Source organism: Phacochoerus africanus, chromosome 1 (assembly GCF_016906955.1).
Source record: "Phacochoerus africanus isolate WHEZ1 chromosome 1, ROS_Pafr_v1, whole genome shotgun sequence".
NCBI lineage: Eukaryota > Metazoa > Chordata > Mammalia > Artiodactyla > Suidae > Phacochoerus > Phacochoerus africanus.
This window is the reverse complement of record NC_062544.1, coordinates 32,002,676-32,025,190: the sequence shown is the minus strand read 5'-3', so window position 1 is coordinate 32,025,190 and position 22,515 is coordinate 32,002,676. Positions and strand designations below refer to the sequence as shown.

General features: G+C 43.2%; 1 protein-coding gene across 3 annotated transcripts in view; it reads left to right on the top strand.

The window, feature by feature from the left end:
* MCCC2 (methylcrotonyl-CoA carboxylase subunit 2) overlaps nucleotides 1–22,515 on the top strand; it is a 76,220-nt gene that overhangs the window by 42,512 nt on the left and 11,193 nt on the right. For 2 of the 3 annotated variants that reach the window (XR_007136717.1, XM_047794148.1), the window contains exons 8-13: nucleotides 3,633–3,697; nucleotides 9,623–9,722; nucleotides 9,835–9,930; nucleotides 13,701–13,773; nucleotides 16,955–17,031; nucleotides 20,686–20,752. Coding sequence is in view for 2 of the 3 variants with exons in the window: in XM_047794148.1 (XP_047650104.1) it covers nucleotides 3,633–3,697; nucleotides 9,623–9,722; nucleotides 9,835–9,930; nucleotides 13,701–13,773; nucleotides 16,955–17,031; nucleotides 20,686–20,752 (478 nt within the window). In the remaining variant the exon portion in view is untranslated. The remainder of the gene's footprint in view (nucleotides 1–3,632; nucleotides 3,698–9,622; nucleotides 9,723–9,834; nucleotides 9,931–13,700; nucleotides 13,774–16,954; nucleotides 17,032–20,685; nucleotides 20,753–22,515) is intronic. The other variant, XM_047794238.1, reaches the window with a different exon arrangement.

Sequence of the window (22,515 nt, the reverse complement as noted above, 5' to 3'; positions counted from 1 at the left end):
GATCCTTAACCCGCGGTGCTACAAGGGAACTGCCTGAAAGTTCTAAATTTTGAATGAAGTCTAATTTTTATGCCTTCTCTTTTTACTCATGCTTTTGGTGTTCAGTCTGTCACAAAGGTTTAATTCTTTCTCTTTTGCCATCCCTACAGCATGGGGAAGTTCTTGGGTCAGGGATTAAACCCGAACCACAGCAGTGACAACACCAGATCCTTAACCCACTAGGCCACCAGGGAAATCCAATCCTTTATTTTCTTCTAGGAGTGTTACAATTCTAGCTCTTACATTTGGGTCTGTGATCCATTTTGAGTTGGTTTTGAGTGTGGTTTCAGGAAGCGGTTGACATTCTTCTGTACGTAGACACGCAGTTGTCTCAGTATCATGTGTTGAAAAGTCTGTCCTTTCCCCCTTGAATGGTCCTAATTGAAAAATTAAATTACTTATTTTTTCTTCTACCTCAGCTGTACTATCGTTTGACTCATAAGTCAATAAACTGTTAAGTGAAAAGCAAGGTACTTATACACTGTATTAACTTTTGCATAAAATGGAATTGTACATCTGTATACATGAAGAAACTCTGAAAAAGAGTAAAGGTTATTTAAAAGCAGAGGAGATGAAACAGGGTGGGAAAGAGACCTTTGACTTTCTGAGTCTTGTGCAAACAATATCTTTTCAAAAAGGTTAAGTCCCCCTCCACCCCCCCCAAAAAAAACTGAGTTGAATAGCTATGAGTGGTGGTCTAAATTTTTAATACTAGTGAATTTTATGAATCACGAGGTAGGACAGCTACATGATTGGCATACCCCAGTGCAAAATGAAAATATGCAACCCTTTGTTCAAAAAGGAGAAAGGAGTTCCCTGGTGGTACAGCAGCTTAAGGATCCGGCATTGTCACTGCTGTGTTGCCAGTTTGATCCCCGGCTGGGGAACTGCCACATGCAGTGGGTGCAGGCTGTATCTCCCCAACCCCCAAAAAAAACACCTCAAAAACAAAAAGTGGAGGAAGAGTGCTATTAAAAGTTCTAAAATAGAAAACATTTTCTTTTCTTTTTTTTGGGGGGGGTCCTTTCTTTCTTTCTGGGGCTGTACCCATGGAGTATGGAGGTTCCCAGGCTAGCAGGCCAATCAGAGCTGTGTCCGCCAGCCTACACCACAGCCACAGCAAGAGCAGCACAGGATCCAAGCTGCATCTGTGACCTACGCCACAGCTCGACAGCAACACCGAATCCTTAACCCACTGAACGAGGCCAAGGATTGAACCTGTGTCCTCATAGATGCCAGTCAGGTTTGTTAACCGCTGAGCCACGACTGGAACTCCTAAAATATAAAACATTTTGGAGTTCCCGACGTGGCCCAGCAGAGACGAATCCGACTAGGAACCATGAGGGTGCGGGTTCAATCCCTGGCCTCACTCATTGGGTTAAGGATCTGGTGTTGCTGTGGCTGTGGTGTAGGCCAGCGGCTACAGCTCTAATTAGGCCCCTAACCTGGGAACCTTCATGTGCAGCGGGTGTCTAAATAAATAAATAAATAAATAAATAAATAAATAAAACATCTTCCTTTCTTCTATGGTTCCTTCTTCCTGTCATGGTGTTTTTATTTGCTGTTCTGTTTACAATAGAAAAAGAAACAGCAGCAGCTTCATCTGCTTGAGAATTCCACATTTTGATGCTTGTGTTACTGAAAAGTGAGAAAAGGCTTTGTAGGGTTCACACATAAAGTGAGGTTGAGCTGCCATAGCTTTCAGTTGCTTAAAGTGGTTGGAAAAACAGGACAAGTTTTTTTGTTTTTTGCCCACATCTGTGGCATATGAAAGTTCCTGGGCCAGGGATCGAACCCATGCCTCAGCAGCAACCTGAGCTACCACAGAGACAATGCTGGATCCTTAACCAGGTGTGCCACAGTGGGAACTCCAAGACACATTTTTTGAAGGAGCTTTTTGTTTCTCTATCTTTTGTTTATTTTCTGAACTTATTTACTAGAATGAGCTGTTTTCATTTTCTTCTGGACTTTCATCTTCCTTATACATATCATATTTCAAACATGTGGGTTCAGTGAATATTAACTCATGATAAATGTTTATTTTTTCAGTTTAAGTTAGTTCCCTAAAATGAATATCACGTATTGATTGTTTATTCTTTTTTACAACTTTAAACATCCAGACACTTCTTTTTTTTTTTTTTTGGCTTTTTGCCTTTTCTTGGGCTGCTCCCATGGCATATGGAGGTTCCCAGGCTAGGGGTCGAATTGGAGCTGGAGCCGCTGGCCTACGCCAGAGCCATAGCAATGCCGGATCTGAGCTGTGTCTGCAACCTACACCACAGCTCACGGCAGTGCCGGATCTTCAACCCACTGAGCAAGACCAGGAATCGAACCTGCAACCTCATGGTTCCCGGTTGGATTTGTCAACCACCGAGCCACAGTGGGAACTCCCCAGACACTTCTTATAACTAGTAATTTTCTGGACTGAAAGCTGTTTTACGTTAAAATTTTTTTTGGGGAAAAAGAGAACTAAGAATTTAGTTCTCTTGGGCGTGGAGTAATTGGAGGTGAAAAATTCAGTTCTCTCTCCCTGTGGAATAATAGTTTATTTAAGGCAGGGCTTTTGATATAGTGAATAAGTCATTTCTATGCTGTATTTTAGATTAATGTTCATTATACTAATGAAGCTTTTCTTTTATTACTTGAAGAAAAAGAAACAAGTCAGTCATCCAAAGAAGCAGGAATCAGTAAGTGATTCCTAAGGGATCAGGTTGGCATTTAGCACTAGAGGATTTTTCTTGCTTTTTCTTGTTAGAATTTCTCAGGCTGTAATTAAGTCATTCATTCTTATTTATTACTTGAGATTTCTTTCTTTTTGGTCATATTCTGTTGAATCTTAGATGCGGGTAATCGTTGAGATTTTTTTTTCCCACCTTGAAGGTATTGTACCTTTAAGAGTTTGAGAGTCATTAGAATCACTAGAATTTTTCAGCAAAGGTGAAGAAAATAGCATTACTTAGATACATCTATTGAGTGCTCAAAGATGAATATTTCTCAGCTTCTGCCATCAAGGAACTCCTGGTATAGAAGAAGGACAAAAGGAAGGGACAAAGACACATGAACTACAGTCCAGCAGGTGCCATGTTGGAGGAGTAAGTGGAATCCTCTTGGACCACACATTAGCAAGTCTTGCTCTGTTAATGCCGTGGAGCATCATCGACAGGACAGGGAAAGCCTCATGGAACAAGCAGGGCTTGAAGGATAAGCAGGGATTCACCAGGCGAGTGAGAGGGAGAAGGGAACCCAGGCAGTGGGAAGAGCGTGTGCACAGACACAAAGGCTTTAACGTGCGTGTGGAGGCAACGTAACGGAGGGGGAAGAGTGGGCTTTCAGGCCAGGAGAGCCTGGGTTCAAAGCAGGTTCTATCCCATGCTCAGGGTTTAGGGGCAACTTCTTTAGATTTCTGGGTTCAGATGTCTGGACTGTAGACTAGAGACAGTTTCACCTAGATTTATCTAGGTGGGTGGAATGAGAGACAAAATGTCTAGTTCTGCGGAAGAATAGTAGATGTAGTCAGGTTTGGAGATGCGTAGCAAAGCGTTTTCTTATTTCTAATGGACAAAACTCCCCATTGACTTTTATCCTTGCTGTAGGTTAAAGCAGCCACTGGAGAAGAGGTGTCAGCGGAGGACCTTGGAGGTGCTGATCTTCACTGCAGGTGAAACCGAAGCTGTTGTTTCTTTCGAGGATTGATTGTCGCTTGTTTGTTTAAAAGCAGTTTTAAATTATTTTTTTCGAGTGTTAAACCTGCCAGATCACACCACTTTATTTATTCTCGATCTGCTGTTTTAGGGTCAAATTCTTTCACGTACCATTTCAGGAACGTCGGCTCTTTCATGATAGCCCAGAAAGACTGGAGAAACAGGTTCCTCTTTTGTTTTGTTTTGTTTTTTAGGGCCACACCCAAGGCATATGGAGGTTCCCAGGCTAGGGGTCTAATTGGAGCTACAACTGTTGGCCTACACCACAGCCACAGCAATGCAGGATCTGAGCCATGTCTGCGACCTACACCGCAGCTCACAGCAATGCCAGATCCTTCACCCACCAAGCAAGGCCAGGCCTCGAACCCGCAACCTCATGGCTCCTAGTCAGATTCGTTTCTGCCACGCCACGACAGGAACTCTACAGATTGCTTATTTATTTAACAAACATCCATTGAGCATCTGTTACATAACAGGTACTGTTTAGGTATTTGAGCTAATAAGATAGGCATTATCTTTGATCTCAGGAACCTTATAGTCTAGTCGGGGAGGTGGGCAGTAAACAAATCATCACCAAAAATTATTTAAGTCTGTATACATGATAAGGGCTACAAAAAGAAGTCTTGGGAGGTAGGGCTTATAGAAGGTAGAATTAACCTAGTGTTGTGCAGGCATTGACTTTGTTTAATTAACACTTATTCAGTGGAACACAGAGTGCTGGATGGTGAGCCATGGTTCAACAATGAACTACAAGAGATTGTGAAGTAGAGAAGCTTGTGAGTCACAGATCCTAGAGGAAGTACACAGCTCACCTGGAGGGGCCGCATGAAGAGGTCAAGGCAGAGTACCCAGAGAGGGAAAGACAGAGCCTGGGGCACATGTTTTTATTAGGGTCCATGGTTGGAGTGCTTTGGGCTTCCCTGGCTAGGGCCAGATTGGTCAGTCACACCAAAGGATTGGGGTAGAGGCCGGCCCCATAGAAATCTTATCTAAGGATACAGGCTGGGAGGTAGGGGAGAGTGTTGATCATAAGGGCTATTCGGAAAGTCACAGCCGACTCACCTTTGCTTGTGACTGAGCTGCTACCTAGGACTTGCTCGAGGGGCTGGTATCCGTTTAAGGTCCCTGTAGCCCACTTGGCCCAACAGAATAGATGCTGAAGAGTAGCTTAGCTAAGCACTCAATAGCAGGTAAATATGAGCTGGTTCTCTGGGGAGGGAAAACATCCTGCCCTGCCGCATCTGCCAGCGGCTGTAGTTTAAGTTATCCCACCATAGCTGCTGGGACACTGCTGAACCTGGAGTCAGGAGAGATGCACTCACTTGGCTCCTGTGGTCAGCCATGAGCCGGCTCTGTCACTCGCTGGTCTAACCATTTCAGGTTAGGGTTCAGGGGTCCGAAGACCATTTACGTCCTAGAATTTTGTGAGGATTAAATGAGATCCTGCGTGTAAATTGCTTCAAACAATGCCGACTCTGAATATGTACCTGTAGGAGTTCCCTTGTTGTGGCTCATTGGATTAATGTCATAATCAGTTATTAAGTGTTTTGGACTCTTTTTGTATGAGCAATTCGAAAACCACTGAAAAGTTTAAGGGGGCAGTGTGCTGTTATCAAATATTTTGTTAGGAAAGAAAAGAATCCCTCTGGTTGCTAAATGGAGAATGCTTAGAGCATTGCGAGAGTCTATGTGAGGGGCCAGTTGGGTGGTTGTATCAGTAGAATAGGTGAAAGTTGCTGGTGGCTTAGATGGTTGTGGTAGTGAAGCTAGCTTAGGGGTGACCAGATTTTTTTTTTTTGTCTTTTTGCCTTTTCTAGGGCCGCTCCCATGGCATATGGAGGTTCCCAGGCTAGGGGTCTAATCGGAGTTGTAGCTGCTGGCCTACACCACAGCCACAGCAACGTAGGATCTGAGCCCCATCTTCGACCTACATCACAGCTCACGGCAACGCCAGATCTTTAACCCACTGAGAGAGGCCAGGGATCAAACCCTCAACCTCATGGTTCCTAGTCGGATTTGTTAACCACTGAGCCACGACGGGAACTCCAGGGGTGACCAGATTTGAATTCTGTTTCCGAGGTGGAATTGAGGGACTTACTGACGGATTTCATAGACAGAGCACAGGAAAGTGAGTTGACAAAGATGATGACATGAAATGGTTTCCTTTCTTGAGATTGAGAAGATGGGAGGAGGGGCAGATTTAGGGATGGGGCAGGCGGATCAAGTGTTCCTTTTTTACCTGCCAAGTTAGAGATGCTCCAAACATCCGAAGAGAGATGCTGAGTAGGCAGTTAACCCTAAGATGTGGAACTCACATCAGTGCCAGAGATCTTTATTTGGGAGTCATCAGCATAGAAGTGGAATTTAAATCCTAGGACTAGATGAACTCACCTCGAGGTTGAGTTAGATAAGGAAGAGTGTCCAGGATTAGACCCTAAAGAACCCAGACATAAATGGCAGGTAGATCTAACCATTGAGCTAAGTGGCCTGGCAGGTGCAGGAAACCTTTCTTTGCTCGGCCAGAGCACAAACCCAGGGAGGCAGGTGGCTGTGGGAGCAGTCTAGTAGGTGGGAGAAGGAAAGTAAGTACACCATTTCCGCTCTCCCATCAAAGACCGCTGCCATGCTTTCGGATGAGTTGGCTAAGGGAACTACCTTTGCCTCAGGTTTTCTTTTTTTGGTCTATTTAGGGGCACATCTGTGGCATATGGAGGTTCCTAGGCTAGGGTGGAATAGAAATAGAAGGGAGTGGCCGCCACTGTAGGTACGTATTCAGGTGAAGGAGGTGAAGATAGTATTTGAGGAGCATTAATTAAAAACATATATTTTTTGACTTTTTTTGGGGGAGGGATCTTTTTGTCTTTTTAGGGCCGCACCCTCCACTTATGGAGCTTCCCAGGCTAGGGGTCCAATTGGAGCTGTAGCTGCCAGCCTGCACCCCAGCCACAGCCATGTGGGATCCGAACTATACCACAGCTCACAGCAATGCCGGATCCTTAACCCACTGAATGAGCCTAGGGATCAAACCCGTCGCCTCATGGATGCTAGTCAGCTTTGTTAACCATTGAGCCACAATGGGAACTCCCTATTTTTTGACTATTTAAAGAAAGTCTTCTGGTGTCCATAAAAGCCAGTGGCGGTATGTGTACCAAATTAGGGGTGTAGGTTCGAGAATTCATCTTCCATTTCCTTCACTGTTACCCTGGTGACTGGACAAACGACTTAACTTCCCTGAGCCTCATTTCCTCAAGTGTGAAATGAAGAAACAGTTAGTTCCTGCTTCATAGCACAGTGGGTGGTACATACACTGCTCTATTACTACTGGCTCTGAGCGTCGATAATAGCCTGTTTTAAATCATGATACAGTGATTACTGGTGATGGCTTTTTTTGGGAACAGTGTCATAAAATTAACCAGTCACAAGTTGCTTTGGCTTTTCTTCAGTATAAGTACGTATTTGTGCCTCTGATTTGTCATCCTTAGTAATTAATTTGACGTAAAGCTTTACATAATACTCTCTTGTCAAAAGTTTCCCTTTCTTACTGTTTTGGTAAGTACTAGGCAGTTTTTAAAAGAAAGCATTTTTTGGAGTTCCCGTTGTGGCGCAGTGGAAATGAATCCGACCAGCATCCTTGAGGATGTGGGTTGGATCCCTGGCCTTGCTCCATGGCTCCCGGATCTGGCGTTGCTGTGAGCTCTGGTGTAGGTCTGCAGACGTGGCTCAGGTCCCGTGTTGCTGTGGTTGTGGTGTAGGCCGGCAGCTGTAGTTCTAATTCAGCCCCTAGCCTGGAAACTTCTATAAGCTGTGGGTGTGGTCCTAAAAAGCAAAAAAAAAGTAAAAAAAAGAAAAGAAGGCTCTTTTGGGGGAGTGGGGAGCATGCCTGCTGGATCTTTGGCCCACTGTGTCACCAGGTGACTCCAGAAAGCATTTTATTTTAAATATTTACAGATTTGGAAGTGATTCCTTCTGCTTCTCTTTGCGAGAGTTACTGCAGTGTAGCTAGAAGTGAGCAGTTGTAGCTGCTGTTATGTGTGAAGCATTTGAAGGTTGGTCAGTTGAAATGTTATATTAAATTAAAGAAACTTAAGGGTCTACTGTTTGCAAAGGTATTGGAGGACCATAAAGAGGAGTACACGTGGTCGCTGCCCCTACTGAGGAACACCGGACCCAGAGGTGGACAGTGACGTGAAACCCTGTGAGAGCCCAGTTCTAAGCAGGGTCTGTCTCCCAGGGTTGGGTGTTTTCCTTAGACAAGACATCAAAATTTAGAATGCAGCAAGCAGCTTAGTCCTTGCTCAAAAAATGAACTAAAATTCTATTTTTTTTCAACTATACATTTTTGCCTGACTTCATAGTTTTTTTAATTTAAATTTTTTTTTTATTTTTATTTTTATTTTTTACTTTTTTAGGGCCACTCCCACAGCACATGGAAGTTCCCAGGCTGGGGGTCAAATTGGAGCTGCAGCTGCTGGCCTCCACCACAGCCACAGCAATGCAGGGTCCAAGCCGTGTCTTTGACTTACACTGCAGCTCATGGCACTGCCAGATTCTTAACCCACTGAGGGAGACCAGGGATTGAACCATCATCCTCTGGATACTTGTGGGGTTTGTTACTGCTGAGCCACAACTGGAACTCCGAGGGTTTTTTTTTTTTAATATAGTTTACTAGAAAATCATAGTATGTCTACAAGTGAAATAATAGGCCATCTAACTGAAACATAGCTAATAACCAGAGCACACCTGTACTTCATTTACATTGAACTTGAAAGTGAGCAGACTCTTCCATGGCCCTTAGCACAGTTCTGTTTTATCAATACCCATTTTTTTTTTTTGTCTTTTTGCCATTTCTTGGGCCGCTCCTGCGGCATGTGGAGGTTTCCAGGCTAGGGGTTGAATTGGAGCTGTAGCCATTGGCCTATGCCACAGCCATAGCAATGTGGGATTGGAGCCGCCTCTGCCACCCACACCACAGCTCAGGGCAACGCTGGATCCTTAACCCATTGAGCAAGGTCAGGGATCCAACCCGCAACCTCATGGTTCCCAGTCAGATTCGTTTCTGCTGCACCACGACGGGAACTCCATCAATACCCATCTTTACCACTTACCCGAGGGATGGTGTCTTCAAGCCTTTGTGTGTGCTTGCTTCCTGTGACAGCTCTCTCTTGGGGTGTCACTTGGTGATGGAAGCCTCAGCGGTCCCTCAGAAATGAGAGACCATGGAGTTCCTGCTCTGGTGCAGTGGGATTGGCGGTGTCTCTGTACCTCCAGTGTGCAGTTTCAATCTCTTGCCTAGCACAGGGGGTTAAAGGATCCAGCATTGCCATGGCTGTGGCAGTAGGTCCCAGCTGCTGCTCGAAACGGATCCCTGACGCAGGAACTCCAAATGTCCTGGGGCGGCCAAAAGAAAGAAGAGAGAAAGAAATGAGAAACCGTAGTTGAGATGTCACTGGGGTCTCAGCTAGGTAGAAAGACTTTTTGTTGTGATCAACGATATCATGAAAGCGTGTCATCTGTGATTGAACTTTATAATGTAGTTTGAGGTGTGTGGGATGAGCCTTAAATACAAGTCCTCTTCATCAAAGCTCTGTGGTCTGGTAGAAGAAGTTCAAGATTGAGAAATAGAAGGTGTGGCTTCTCACGCAGCCACGGGCGGTCCTAGCCCAAGGTACTTAACTTACGGGTACCTGTTTTTCCAGTTTATAAAACAAGGTTAATACTGACTTGTCAGGAACGTTATGAAGCTCACATTAGATGACATTTACTAAAATGTTTTGGACGTAAAAAGATGTCATCCTTAGATGAGAGAAGATGCTTGGGGTTTGAAATAGTTAGTTGATTTCCTTTTTCCTGTTCCGATTACTTTAGTGTGCTTTACTCTCTAGGAAGTCCGGAGTAAGTGACTACTACGCTTTGGATGATAATCACGCCCTTCACTTGGTTAGGACGATTGTGAGGAATCTAAATTATCAGAAGAAATTGGATGTAAGTTGAAAATGTTCGTTTATCTTTTCTTTTCCTGAAGAGCATTTTGGCTTCTGTCACCTTGACATCAGGTCTTTAAGCAGGCTCATGTGATGGTTCCATATCTCTGCAGGTTACCATTGAACCTTCTGAAGATCCTTTATTTCCTGCCGATGAATTGTATGGAATCGTTGGTGCCAACCTTAAGAGGAACTTTGATGTCCGAGAGGTGTGTTAAGTGGAACCGTGAGCTGCAAGCTGTGCTGTCATGGTTTACGATGTGTGTCAACTATGTGTCATCTGTAAACTACGTGTATCCATGTTCAAAGCCAAAGTCTGTTTCAGACATGTTCGTTGCCCAACGAAAGCACTGTTTTGTGGATCTCAGTAAGGAGTGACATGTAATATCTTACTAAAGAGGTGGGGGGAAGCCTCTTAATTACTGGAACGTTTTCGGTGGATGATGGTAAAGCTTGCTTGGTTCATAATTAGGACTCCGTGTTCCTGGGGACATTAGGAATGATGTGGGACTGTTTCTTTCTTTCTTTTTTTTTTCCCGGCTATTTCTTTTTAGTGTTCTTATTTTGGGAAATGGATGAAATGTCACTGAGTTGTTAAAAGAAAAAAACATACCCTTTTAGATCAATATGACATGAGCGAGATTAGACTTCTGATTACAGTTGAAGATGTTGCTATGGTTACAGATTGTTGACATAGTCCCCTGTGCTCCAGATCAAGCAATTTTTAGTGCTTGCTTATAGCAGGTAGTCTTTTAGTTTGCTCAGTATCCATATCTGGCAGAATAATTTTTTTTTTGTCTTTTTAGTGCTGTGCCCTCGGCATATGGAGGTTCCCAGGCTAGGGGTCCAATCGGAACTACAGCTCCCAGCCTACGTCAGAGCCACAGCAACGCGGGATCCGAGCCACATCTTTGACCTATACCACAGCTCATGGAAACGCCAGATCCTTAACCCACTGAACAAGGCCAGGGATCAAACCCTCGTCCTCATGGATGCTAGTGGGGTTGGTTAACCGCTGAGCCATGATGGGAACTCCCCAGAATAATTTTTAAATTAGGAAGTTATCTTAATATCAGAATATGTGACTTAATATTTTGTTATGTTTCCGCTTGACTCTAATTGTGAAAAATATAAAAAATACAGAAAAACGTAAAATTGATGGTAATTCTACCATCCAGAGAAAGCAGCCAATATTTTGGTGTATGTAAAAAAATATACGTACATATATATGTACACACATACATATATGTATATATACATACATATATATACATATATGTGTGTGTGTGTGTGTGTGTGTGTGTGTGTGTATACATATATATTTTTTCTTTTTAGGGCCGCAACCATGGCATATGGAGGTTCCCAGGCTCAGGGTCAAATCAGCTGCAGCTGCCGGCCTACGTCACAGCCACAGCAACATCAGATCCAAGCCGTGTCTGCAACCTACCCCACAGTTCATGGCAATACTGGATCCTTAACCCACTGAGCGAGGTGAGTGACTGAACCCGCGTCCTCATGGATGCTAGTCAGATTTGTTTCCCCAGAGCCACTCTGGGAACTCCTGCATATATATATTTTTTCTAATTCCATTTTTTCCAGTTTAAGTTATAAACATTTTCCCATTATTTAAAAGTTCTTCATGAAATGTTTTCCATGACCAGGTCCTAATTCTTATGATAGGACCTGGGCATGGCGGGGACTCAGTAAGTATTTTTTTGAATGAATTGATGAATATAGTGTCCCACTTACTGATGTGTACAATTACTTAGGCAACACTCTGTTATTGTTAGAGTCTTAAATCCTTTGTTTGTTTGTTTGTTTGTTTGTTTTCTTTTTTGGCTGCTCTGTGGCATACGGAGTTTGCAGGCCAGGGATCAAATCTGAGCTGCAGTTGCTGTGGCAACGCCTGATCCTTTAACCCACTACACTGGGTCAGGGATCAAACCTGCGTCCTGGCACTTCAGAGATGTAGCCGAACTCGTTGTGCCACAGCAGGAACTCCAAATCCTGGATATTAATAGAACTTCACCTGGCATTTCCCTTTAGCAAGGTAACTTAGTTAACTAAGTTTTCAAGTTAGGTTTTTAGTTTGACTTTTCAGTTTACTACAGGAATAGAAAAAAATGGTACTTGCTGTGTGATGTGCCTGAAAAATGAGTTGTTCCAGATAGTCAAGTTTTCTAGATGGCTAAGAATATATTCTTTCAAGCATTAATACCTTTTTTTTCATTTATTCCACAATGTTTATTGAGTATTTGTTTCATCGAAGGTATTGCTTCAGGCACCAGGGGCACAGAAATGAGCAAAACAGATGCAAATCCACGCCTTCATGGCAGTTCCATTTCATTTTAGTGGAAATCTTTTTTATAAAGATAGACTTCTGCCTTCTTGAGTTGTATCCTGGAATTCTCCCTTCTGCTGATTTATGTTCATCATTGTGATGGTAATTTGTTGTATTTTGCTATAATGGCAAATAAGCCTTGTGTGGAGGTCCTATTAGTATATGGAGCTGTGGGACAACAATGGGGTATTAATTAGAAAACTCAGCTTCTAGTCCTTGTTTCCCTGGTCAGTGGTCCTGAGATTGAACCTCTCTGAGCATTGATTTCCGCTCTTAGAAGTAGGATTCGTTTCATATGGTATGTCTGCTTCCTGAAGTTTGAGTCTCTGTGAAGATCAGTTAGTATATTGTACGTGACTGTAAGTGGACTTCATTGCAAAACAGCTGGAAGGGGCTTTTCCCTTAAGTGGCCCCAGGTTGCTCTGCCCTTTTGAGTGACTTTGTGGAAGAATGGTTGTTGTTATGTGTTCATTGTTTTTCAAAATGTACAGTGTTGGAAGTACATAGCACTTAGATAACTGTTATATCCCCGTTACATTATTAGACCTTTTAGGAAAATAACTAAAACATAATTCAAAGTCATCTTATACTTTTTGGAAAGAGAGATATTGGGAAGCAGTCACTCATTTTTCAGCCTTTGCGTCTTACAAAGAAGGCTTTGATTGACATAGCAAATAGGAAGAAGGAAGTTCAAACTAGAGAGGAAAGATGATGTGTAGCATCTAAAATAGCTTCTGAAAAAATGTGGGATATGCTTCATGTTTAGACCGCTTTCAGATAGTCCTGATGTATAGTGTTAAGCCCTGAGGATAAACTATTTAGTAATCTCTACTCTGTTGAGTTTCATATATATATTATTCTGCATATATATGTTATAGTTTAGAATCACTGGACCTTTGTGGAAGGCTTAATAATAATAGCTACTGTTTGATGAGTGCTAGGCAGTGTGCTTTGTAATTAGCACTTATGTATTATCTTTTTTTTCTTTCTTTCTTTCTGTCTTTTTTTTAAGTGGATGACAAAACTGAGGCTCTGGGGATTTTTCGTAGCCAGCCTGTGATTCTAGTTTCTCAGCGAAAGAGCTGGGAGGACCTAGGAGTCAGAGTGGTTCTTCGTCTCAGCATTGTTTTCTTAGGTTCCTTTACCACTAGGCTATCACACCCACACAGCTTTCCCCATCTTTGTTGACGTGAGAACCAAGACTCATAGGGGTTAAATAAATGACTTACTCCAGGACACACACGTCATATGGGATAGCTTTGGTTGGAGCCTAAGTCTTCTGCCTCTAAGCCTGGATCAGGCTTTCTTATGGAATCCCCGACCCTCGGCCGATAGAGCTGAGTAGCCCCTAAAGCTGAGTCTCGAAATTGGCCCACACATTCTCTGTGCTTCTCTGGTATGTGTTGCTGGTGGTGCTGTTGCTTTTACAGTGACATGTAAAATCAGGGCCCAGAATGACTTCAGGGTATGATTAACCATGCATATCAAGGGAAATGCTAGCGAAAAGATGGTCTGAGTAGGGTGAAATTTTCTGAAAGTGACAATTTCACTATGAGTTTGTTTTCCTTATAAGTAACTTCAGTGCAGAAATTCTTTTGTGATATAATTGCTAAGGGACAGTGTTATTTTTCCCCTTAGGTCATCGCTAGAATCGTGGATGGAAGCAAATTCAGTGAATTCAAGGCCTTATATGGAGACACTTTAGTTACAGGTATAAAGGTGAAGAAGTGAAAATGTGAACAATGATGCTCTGAAAAGAAGTGATTTCTTGTCTCATGGTTCTGATGCACTTGGCATGAGCTTTGTTCTGTAGAGCAGTACGCACGGGTGAGTCAGCATTCAAAAGGTGTGCTTCGGAAAGATCATTTGTAGCTGAATGCCTTCATGGATCCAGAGTTTAAAATGATGACGGATGCTGTGGTACAGGCCCTTATTCTGTGACTCTGTGGTATTAGCTCTATAAAAAGGTTCTTATCACAGTAAAATTAGCAGAAATATTTGTAGGGTTTTTTTATTAATTTATTTTATTTTTTAATTTTTTTGGTCTTTTTGCCTTTTTTAGGGCCACTCCTGCGGCATATGGAGGTTCCCAGGCTAGGGGTCCATTCGGGCCTAAACCACAGCCACAGCAACGTGGAATCTGAGCCGCATCTGTGACCTACACCACAGCTCACTGCAATGGCGGATCCTTAACCCACCGAGCAAGGCCAGGGGTCAAACACGCAACCTCATGCTTCCTAGTCGGATTCGTTAACCACTGAGCCATGACGGGACCTCCCCATGTAGTTCTTTTTGTTTCTCTGGATAACTGTACTTATTCTGAAAATTTCAGCACTCTTTCGTTCTTTAGTCTCCAGTTCAACTATAAAGTTTGATGTGATGTTTCAGTTTCCTGGAACATTCTAGACTGAGTTAAACCTCCTCACCACCTCTTCATAGGTCTAATTTGATCCATACAAATACTAGATTGAGAATACAGGACAGAATACCATGCCTGGAAAACCAAAATGAGGACTTTTATGGAAGTTGTTTCATTCACCTGAAGTGAATCATTATCCCTAATTATCTTGGACAATTGGCAAAACAAATTTGGGCATTTTACTTGGTCCTGTGAAAGCTCCAAAATGCAGTAGTTCATGTGAAGGCAGCATATTGGAATAGAAAAACAAGTAGCTGCAAAAATCCCAACTGCCAACATACACTGAGGCTTAAGGCTAAGTCACAACACTTTCTCCTGGTCGGATTTATGAGCAAGAGAAGGGTTCACACTAGGAGTGAAATTTATGGGTTTGCATTTAGGTGTTTAAGTGATTAAGAGCTTTTTGTTTGATATATAGACAGGATTTGTCACCAAATAGTTCAGGATGTAACCCTCCTTGTGCAGCGGTTTAAAGCAAGTCAGAGCTGTTTCTGCCTCTTTCTCAAAGATGAATGGGCTGCCATTGTCATCTGTGTTTATGCATTTGCCCTGGACTTGCTGAGAGACTTGTGGTACCTTTGCCCCCTCAAGGACCAGGGATCGATCCCTTTTCCTCCATCTCTTCTTGTCTGTACTGGAATTCAAATGAGGTTGAGGAGCGAGGGGGAAGGGGAGTGAGATGAGAGGAATGAGAAGGGGAGGAAGGAATGGGGGGAGATGAGAGGGTGAAGGGGGGAAATGAGATGGGGTAGGGGAATGAGGGGAAAGGGGTAGCAGGGGGATGATGGGATGAGGGGGATGAGATGGGAAGGAGGGACAGTGATGGCGAGGAGGCCATGAGGGGGTGGGGGCTGTAAGAGGGAGCAAGGAGGAAGAAGGAGCGCTTTTTCTAAGGATCACGTATCTCTGGCGGTTCTTACAGCTTTCTTCCTGCCCCTGCTCTTGCCATTTGCAGGCCTAGGAGTTTCCGAGACATTTTGCTTTCTTGTTTGGCCTATAGGAAGTTGGTAAAAGTCACTCCTTCCACGGGTGGCCCTTGGTGTAATGGGGCATGTGCCCTGCTCAGCAGGATTAAGGATGGATGGAAGGTCAAAAGAGCCCACAGGGCAGAACCCTTCAGCAGTGTCACCTTACCGCTGAGACATGTGCCAGACTCCCAGCTCTTTTTGTGGGATGAGGCAGGACTCCGAGTGGATGGCAAGAACTTTGGGGACGTTTTCCCCTCGCTGAATGGCCTTTGTAAGTGGCCATGCCCTAGAAGGTGTGCAGCATAGGCTTCTGGCTAAGATTTTAGGTCTGAAAGACCAAGGGAAATTGAGGGGACCAACAGTGCGTTTCATTTTATCACATTCACTAAACATAAGGAAACAACATAAATCAAGACAAAAGAGTAAAGAACAAAAAACAAATCTTTCATTCAGTGTTCTGGCTTCTCAGTAGGTTGACATTCTATCTTATTCATTTTTCGAGCCCCTGCTTTGTGTTGGGCGGCCCACGTTGGGGGTCTTAGCAGCAGCCTGCCCAGCTTGAACTTGAAGAAAGAGCCTGGTCCAGGAACCTTGGCAGTGTGTTTGCTTTGACCCCCTCTGACAAGCACAGTTTGTTGGCACTTGGCGACTAAGTATCACCTGTTTCTCATAGTTGGTAGGTTTGTTGAAAATCGCTCTTGGGAAGGCCTCTAGTCACATCCTTCCTATTTATAAAATAGCCTTGTGAAATCATCAGAAGTGTCTCCTTCACAAAATAACAGCGTTTTTTTTTTTCCCCCTTTTTCTTCTCCCTCATTTCTGCTGTGTGTGTGTGTGTGTGTGTGTGTGTGTGTGTGTGTATGGAAAGTGGGTGTTTGGGGTGGTGGTGGTGGAGAGACAAAAACAAGCATTGTGGAAAGGAGAAAGAAGAAGATGCAAACACAGGGAAAAAGCAAGTGGAGTGATACATTCCTCTAAACTTAACCGGATTTCTTCGCTAAACCTTGGTTGCCACCAGGCTTGACTACGTTCCTGCTTTTTAAAAAAATTTGTCTTTGCTGAGTTTATCCCCTTTGTTTCAGGGGCCTGTTGTTAGTTTCAGGGCAAGCTAAGCTGGTCACCTGCACCTGGCTGATGGTTCTGAACATTGTTTAGAGGGATCTGTGTCTCTGATTGATTCTATTTCAGAATGCTTTCTGGGTCTGGTGCATGAGACACTCAGATATGTCACATGAATGAATGGATGACTCACTAACCCAATCATCTAACCAAACCGTTAGGTCAGACAAGTGGAAACCTCAGCAGGTAGCACACACCGTTCAAGACAGCAAAACACTTGGACTCTGGTGCCTTAGAATAAATTGGGCCAAGAGCTGTTTTGTACCATAGATGATATTTCTACCTTTTAAACATTGATTTGAGACGAAACAATGTATAAAGATGTCTGTTGTGAATTAAGAGCCCTCTGAAGTACATACATCTTTGTTTTTCAATTTTCTTTTGAGGATTTGCTAGACTATATGGATACCCAATAGGGATCATAGGAAACAATGGAGTCCTCTTTTCTGAATCTGCAAAAAAGGCAAGTACGATTAAACATGTTTTAGGGTTTTTCTGTTTTTATTCCAACGTTATCAAATAATGACTGAAAATGCGTTGTGTAAAAGCTTTCCAGTATTTAACCAGATGCCTTAACAAACAATGCTGTGTGTGTATACACACGCGAGTGTGTATGGGTGTGCGAGTTAATGTTGGAAACACCTTTAGGGAGGTTTCCGTGAACATCATGAGCAAAATACAAATGCTTTTCTTAGGAAAGTTCTTAATTTTTGAATTATAACTGCCATGGATGACGTGTACGTATTCTAAGAATATGGGCATATATGTCTTGAAAGTGTTCCATGCGCTCGAGGTGTTCAGAGAAGCTAATTCACGTGGTTGTGAGACATGATCTGCTCTATTCTATCCCATCGTCTGTCTTGATTCTATTTTTGCTTTTTGGAAACAAGACGATAGTGGGTCTTGTTACCGAAGTTTTAGTTTTATTTATGTATTTAATTAATTTATTTTTCTTTTCAGGGCCACACCCTCAGCCTATGGAAGTTCCCAGGCTAGGGGTCAAATTGGGAGCTACAGCTGCTGGCCTACGCCAGAGCCACAGCAACACCAGATCTGAGCCGCGTCTGCGACCTGCACCATAGCTCATGGCAGCGCCAGATCCTTTAACCCAGTGATCACAGCCAGGGATCGAACCCACATCCTCATGGATAATAGTCAGATTATTAACCCACTGAGCCACAACGGGAACTCTCTGAAGCTCTAGTTTTAAGAGAGCAAATTCCTGTATATCTTTTGGCTTAGTGTTCAGTTTTAATACATCATTGTCTCAGATTTACATAAACTTGAATAAATGTAATTCATGTACTTATTTGATAAAATGTTTTCTTTTTTTTTTTTTGGCCAAACCCATGGCATGTGGAAATTCCTGTGCTAGGGGTTGAACCTGCACCATAGCAGCAGCCCTGGTGATAACGCTAGATCCTTAAGCTGCTTACCACCTGGGAACTCCTAAAATGTTTTAAGAAAATAGAAATGTGGAGTCCCCTTGTAGCACAGTGGGTTAAGGATCTGGCCTTGTCATTGCAGCAGCTTGGGTTTGATCCCTGTCTGAAAACTTCCACATGCCTCAAGTGTGGTTAAAAAAAAAAAAAAAGGGAGTTCCCGTCGTGGCACAGTGGTTGATGAATCTGACTGGGAATCATGAGGTTGCAGGTTCGATCCCTGGCCTTGCTCAGTGGCTGAGGATCTGTCATTGCCATGAGCTGTGGTGTAGGTCACAGACATGGCTCAGATCCCTTGATGCTGTGGCTCTGGCGTAGGCTGGCGGCTACAGCTCCAATTGAACCCCTAGCCTGGGAACCTCCATATGCCTCGGGTGTGACCCTAGAAAAGACAAAAAAAAAAAAAGGAAAAGAGGAAAGAAAAATGTTTACCGTTGTTTTCCCACTTCAAATGATAGAATAATTAACAAGGTAAAAGTTTTCTTACTGAGGCAGGTAACAGGAGGTTAAGCACGCTTATACCCTAATTTGGAAGAATTTGTTTTTGGTGGGATGTTTACCAGTAAAGTAAATTTCTGGATTCTGTTATTTATTATTGTTCTCCCTCTGAGATGATACGATGAAAATAAGAAAGTAAAAATAAAGAAAATGAGTTCCCATTGTGGCCCAGCGGGTTAAGGATCCGACATAGTGTCCACGAAGATGCGGGTTTTGATCCCTGGCCTCACTCGGTGAGTTAAGGATCCAGCGTCGCTGTGGCTGTGGTGTAGGCTGGCAGCTGCAGCTCTGATTCAACCCATGGCCTGGGAACTTCCATATGCTGAAGGTGCGGTCATAAAGAGAAAAAAAAAAAGAAAAGTCACCTACACTCATACCAAAAATAACCTTGAATAACATTTTATTATGGTTTCTTAGTTTTTTCTTTTCTTTTCTTTTTTTTTAATGGCCACACCTCAAGATTATGCAAGTTTCTGGGCCAGGGATTGAATCCAAGACGGCAGCACCAGATCCTTTAACCCACTGTGCTGGGCTGGATATCACACCCAAGCCTCTGCAGTCAACCAAGCTGCTGCAGTTGGATTCTTAACCTACTGCACTACAGCAGGAACTCCTCTTTTTTTAAAAAAAACAGAATTGGTGTTGCCAGATATAGAGAGGTTTTGCTTGTTTTCATTTAAGAGTACATATGGTGATTGTTTTCTAAAATAGTAAATATTCCTAATACAATGACCTTCAGTGACTATATAGTATACTTATTTCAATAGAGAATATGTTTCAGACTGAGGCCAACAAACTTTGCCTAGTTTTATTTGTTGGCTTGTCACAGATAAACCTGGGAGGAGAGCTGTGTTTGGCCGCAGTCTGACATTTCATTTGTTGAAGTAAGCCCCACAGGTCTGTGTGATCTCCTCATTCTCATGCTTGAGGTCAAGCAATTGCTTTGCAGTCTTGCGCTTGTCAAGGCATTTCCTGCTAAATTAAAGGGGTCTTCAAATAGTAAACAATAAAGGAAACAGTTTAAAATGTTTTCTTTCTTTTTTTTTTTTTTTTAAGGCTGCAAATGGAAGTTCACAGGCCAGGAGTGGAATTGGAGGTATAGCTGCCAGCCTACACCACAGCCGCAGCAACACGGGATCCTTAACCTACTGGGCGGGGCCAGGGATCGCACCTGTATCCTTGTGGCTACTAGTGGGGTTCGTTTCTGCTGAACCACAACAGGAACTCCAGTTTTAAGTGTTTTCTTACTCAAATAATCGTTAGAAGACAGGGAAAGGAGTTGTTATATTTTTGTGCAATTAAATAACTAATCCTAAATTTGTGTTTTTTGTGTGCGGGTTTTTTTTTTTTTTTGTCTTTTTGTCTTTTCTATGGCCACACCCGCGGCATATGGAGATTCCCAGGCTAGGGGTCTAATCAGAGCTATAGCTACCTGCCTACACCAGAGCCACAGCATCATGGGATCCAAGCTTCGTCTGCGACCCACACCACAGCTCACGGCAACACCAGATCCTTAACCCACTAAGCAAGGCCAGGGATCGAACCCACATCCTCATGGTTCCTGGTCAGATTTGTTAACCACTGCGCCACCACAGGAATTCCAGTTTTCTAAATTTAATGTTAAAAGGCATCTAGCTCTCATCTAAAAATCTCATTTTCTGGATAATGTTGGCAAGAAGGATTTTACTAAATCTTGGTGCATGAAAGAATTTCAGATCATCATCAAAACGTAGATATCCCAGAAGGGCTTATATTCTTATCTTTCTAAAAGTGGAGAACCAGAGACTTATCTTAAGGTGAGGCTTAGAAATTCTCATCGACAAGCAATTCTTTCTTCTCTGCTACTGGTTTCACTTGCTGTTTGGAATGTTAGTGATTGACTTCATGTCTTCATCTGTCAACTCTGCAGGACAGGAGCTGTGTCCTGTGGAGCTGTCCTATGGCCACGGCCCAGTGACCACACGGGTGACCGTGCAAAACAAGTGCAGTAAAAAGCACAGTCACATGTCCCATTGATAGTGGGCCTGTGCCGTAGTATTATTGTCACTTTTCTTATGAGGTTAGAATAGCCAAGGAAAGGGTATTCTTTCTTTGACGCAAGTGTAGTGTTTGCAGGATGCGTGATGATTACAGATTTGTTACTCCCCTCTAAGATTTTTATTTTATTTGCCTTGTAGGGGGCTCATTTTGTCCAGTTATGCTGCCAAAGGAATATCCCTCTGCTGTTCCTTCAAAACATTACTGGTAAGGAAATTGCCTAATTAGTTGGGTTGCAGTTTTCTACAGCTGCACTGCCCAGTATGGCTCATGTATTGTTCGTGGTTTTTCCAGATTATATTTAAGGGTTAACCCTTCATGAATCTTGAATTTGGGGGGGGGGGGGTATCCTTTTTTTTTTTTTTTTTTTTTAGCCATGCTCTCAGCATGTAGAAGTTCCCAAGCCAGGGACCATATCTGAGCCACAGCAGTGACAAGGCTGGATCTGTAACCCACTAAGCCACTGGAGAACTCCTATGCATATTTTTAAGTGAAGCAGTTTCTGAGTTTTGTGCATCACAAACGTTGCAGTGGCCTCCCTTTACTCCTGCTCATCTGCACCCCCGGAAAGCAGCAGCATGTTCTCAGCCAGTATTGCTCTCTGGTCACTGCCAGAGGGTGTTGTCTGACCCATCGTCTCTTTTCCAGTACTTTGTTCTCCGTAAAGGATTTCAAGCACATGCTCTGGTCCTCCCTTTTCCTCATCTTTTATTGTGTAGTTAATTCTACCCGAAGCAACATCCTTTTGAAATGGCATGCACATCCAGAACCAAAGTCTGGGATTTGAGTTTTGTCTGCAAAGAATGGAATGGCCAATGTCAGCTGGCCAATTTCATGTTCTAATGGATGATCCTAACCCATGGATGAAATGATTTTAAGGTCTCTTATGGTTCTAGAGTTCTTTTTCCTAGAATTCTATGATTCTCTTACTTATATTTTTTGTATGTTGCATGGCCCCAATCCACCTGAAAAGAATGGTTGGTTAGCTGAAAACATTTTTCTCCCAGTCTTCTAAGTCATGCAACGTTACCTCAGGTTCAGAGGAAGGAAAGGCTCTTAGTTGTTGATATCAGACATGCCTTTATGAGAAAGAGTATGGCTCTTGACAGTCAGCAGGGCTTTAAAAACTGGTGCTAAAACATCTTCATTCCGTGCCATTCTTAGGTTTAAGATATTTGATTATGGAGTTCCCTTTGTGGCTCAGCAGGTTAAGAACCTGACATAATGTCCGTGGGGATGCAGGTTCAATCCCTGGCCTTGCTCAGTGTGTTAAGGGTCCAGTGTTGCCACAAGCTATGGTGTAGGTCACAGATGCAGCTCAGATCCAGTGTTGCTGTGGCTGTGGTATAGACCGGGAGTTGCAGTTGATGTGACCCCTAGGTCGGGAATTTTCATATGCTACCAGCGTGGCCCTAAAAAAAAGGTATTTGGTTCGATGACTTTTGAGAGGAGTTGTGTCCACACGGCAGCCTGAGAAGGGCTTTGTGTGGCAAACCTTCTAAGGGGGCCGATTAAGTATTCTGAAGGTTCACTGGTCCAGGGGGCTTTGTTTCTGATAATGAGGCATGATTTATTAACCACCGGTAACTTAAACCGTGTGCTTGGAAAATGGCTACATTTTGGTTTTGCTCTATTTTTAGGTGGGTTGGGGGCAGAGAGCAGAGACTGAGTTTGGCTTTGCAACATTGCATTAGAGGGACCTGTGTGGCTTCCATGTGGAGATATGTGGTAGGCAGTTGAAAGTTTTGAGCAAGAAGAGGTGTGTTAGCTGGACTGAAGAAGGAGCAGCATCAGAACCTGGAGATGGTGTTGAGAGCTGTGGGAATAGATGACACCCAGAGAGAAGAGAAAGGCCTCAGGGATACTCTGAGTCACTCCACTTTCTTTCGCAGAGCTGAGAGTTAAGGAAGAGAGAGGCAGCCTGATTTTGTTGTTCTTTATGGTGTGAAAAAGAATGGTGGGAGAAAGAA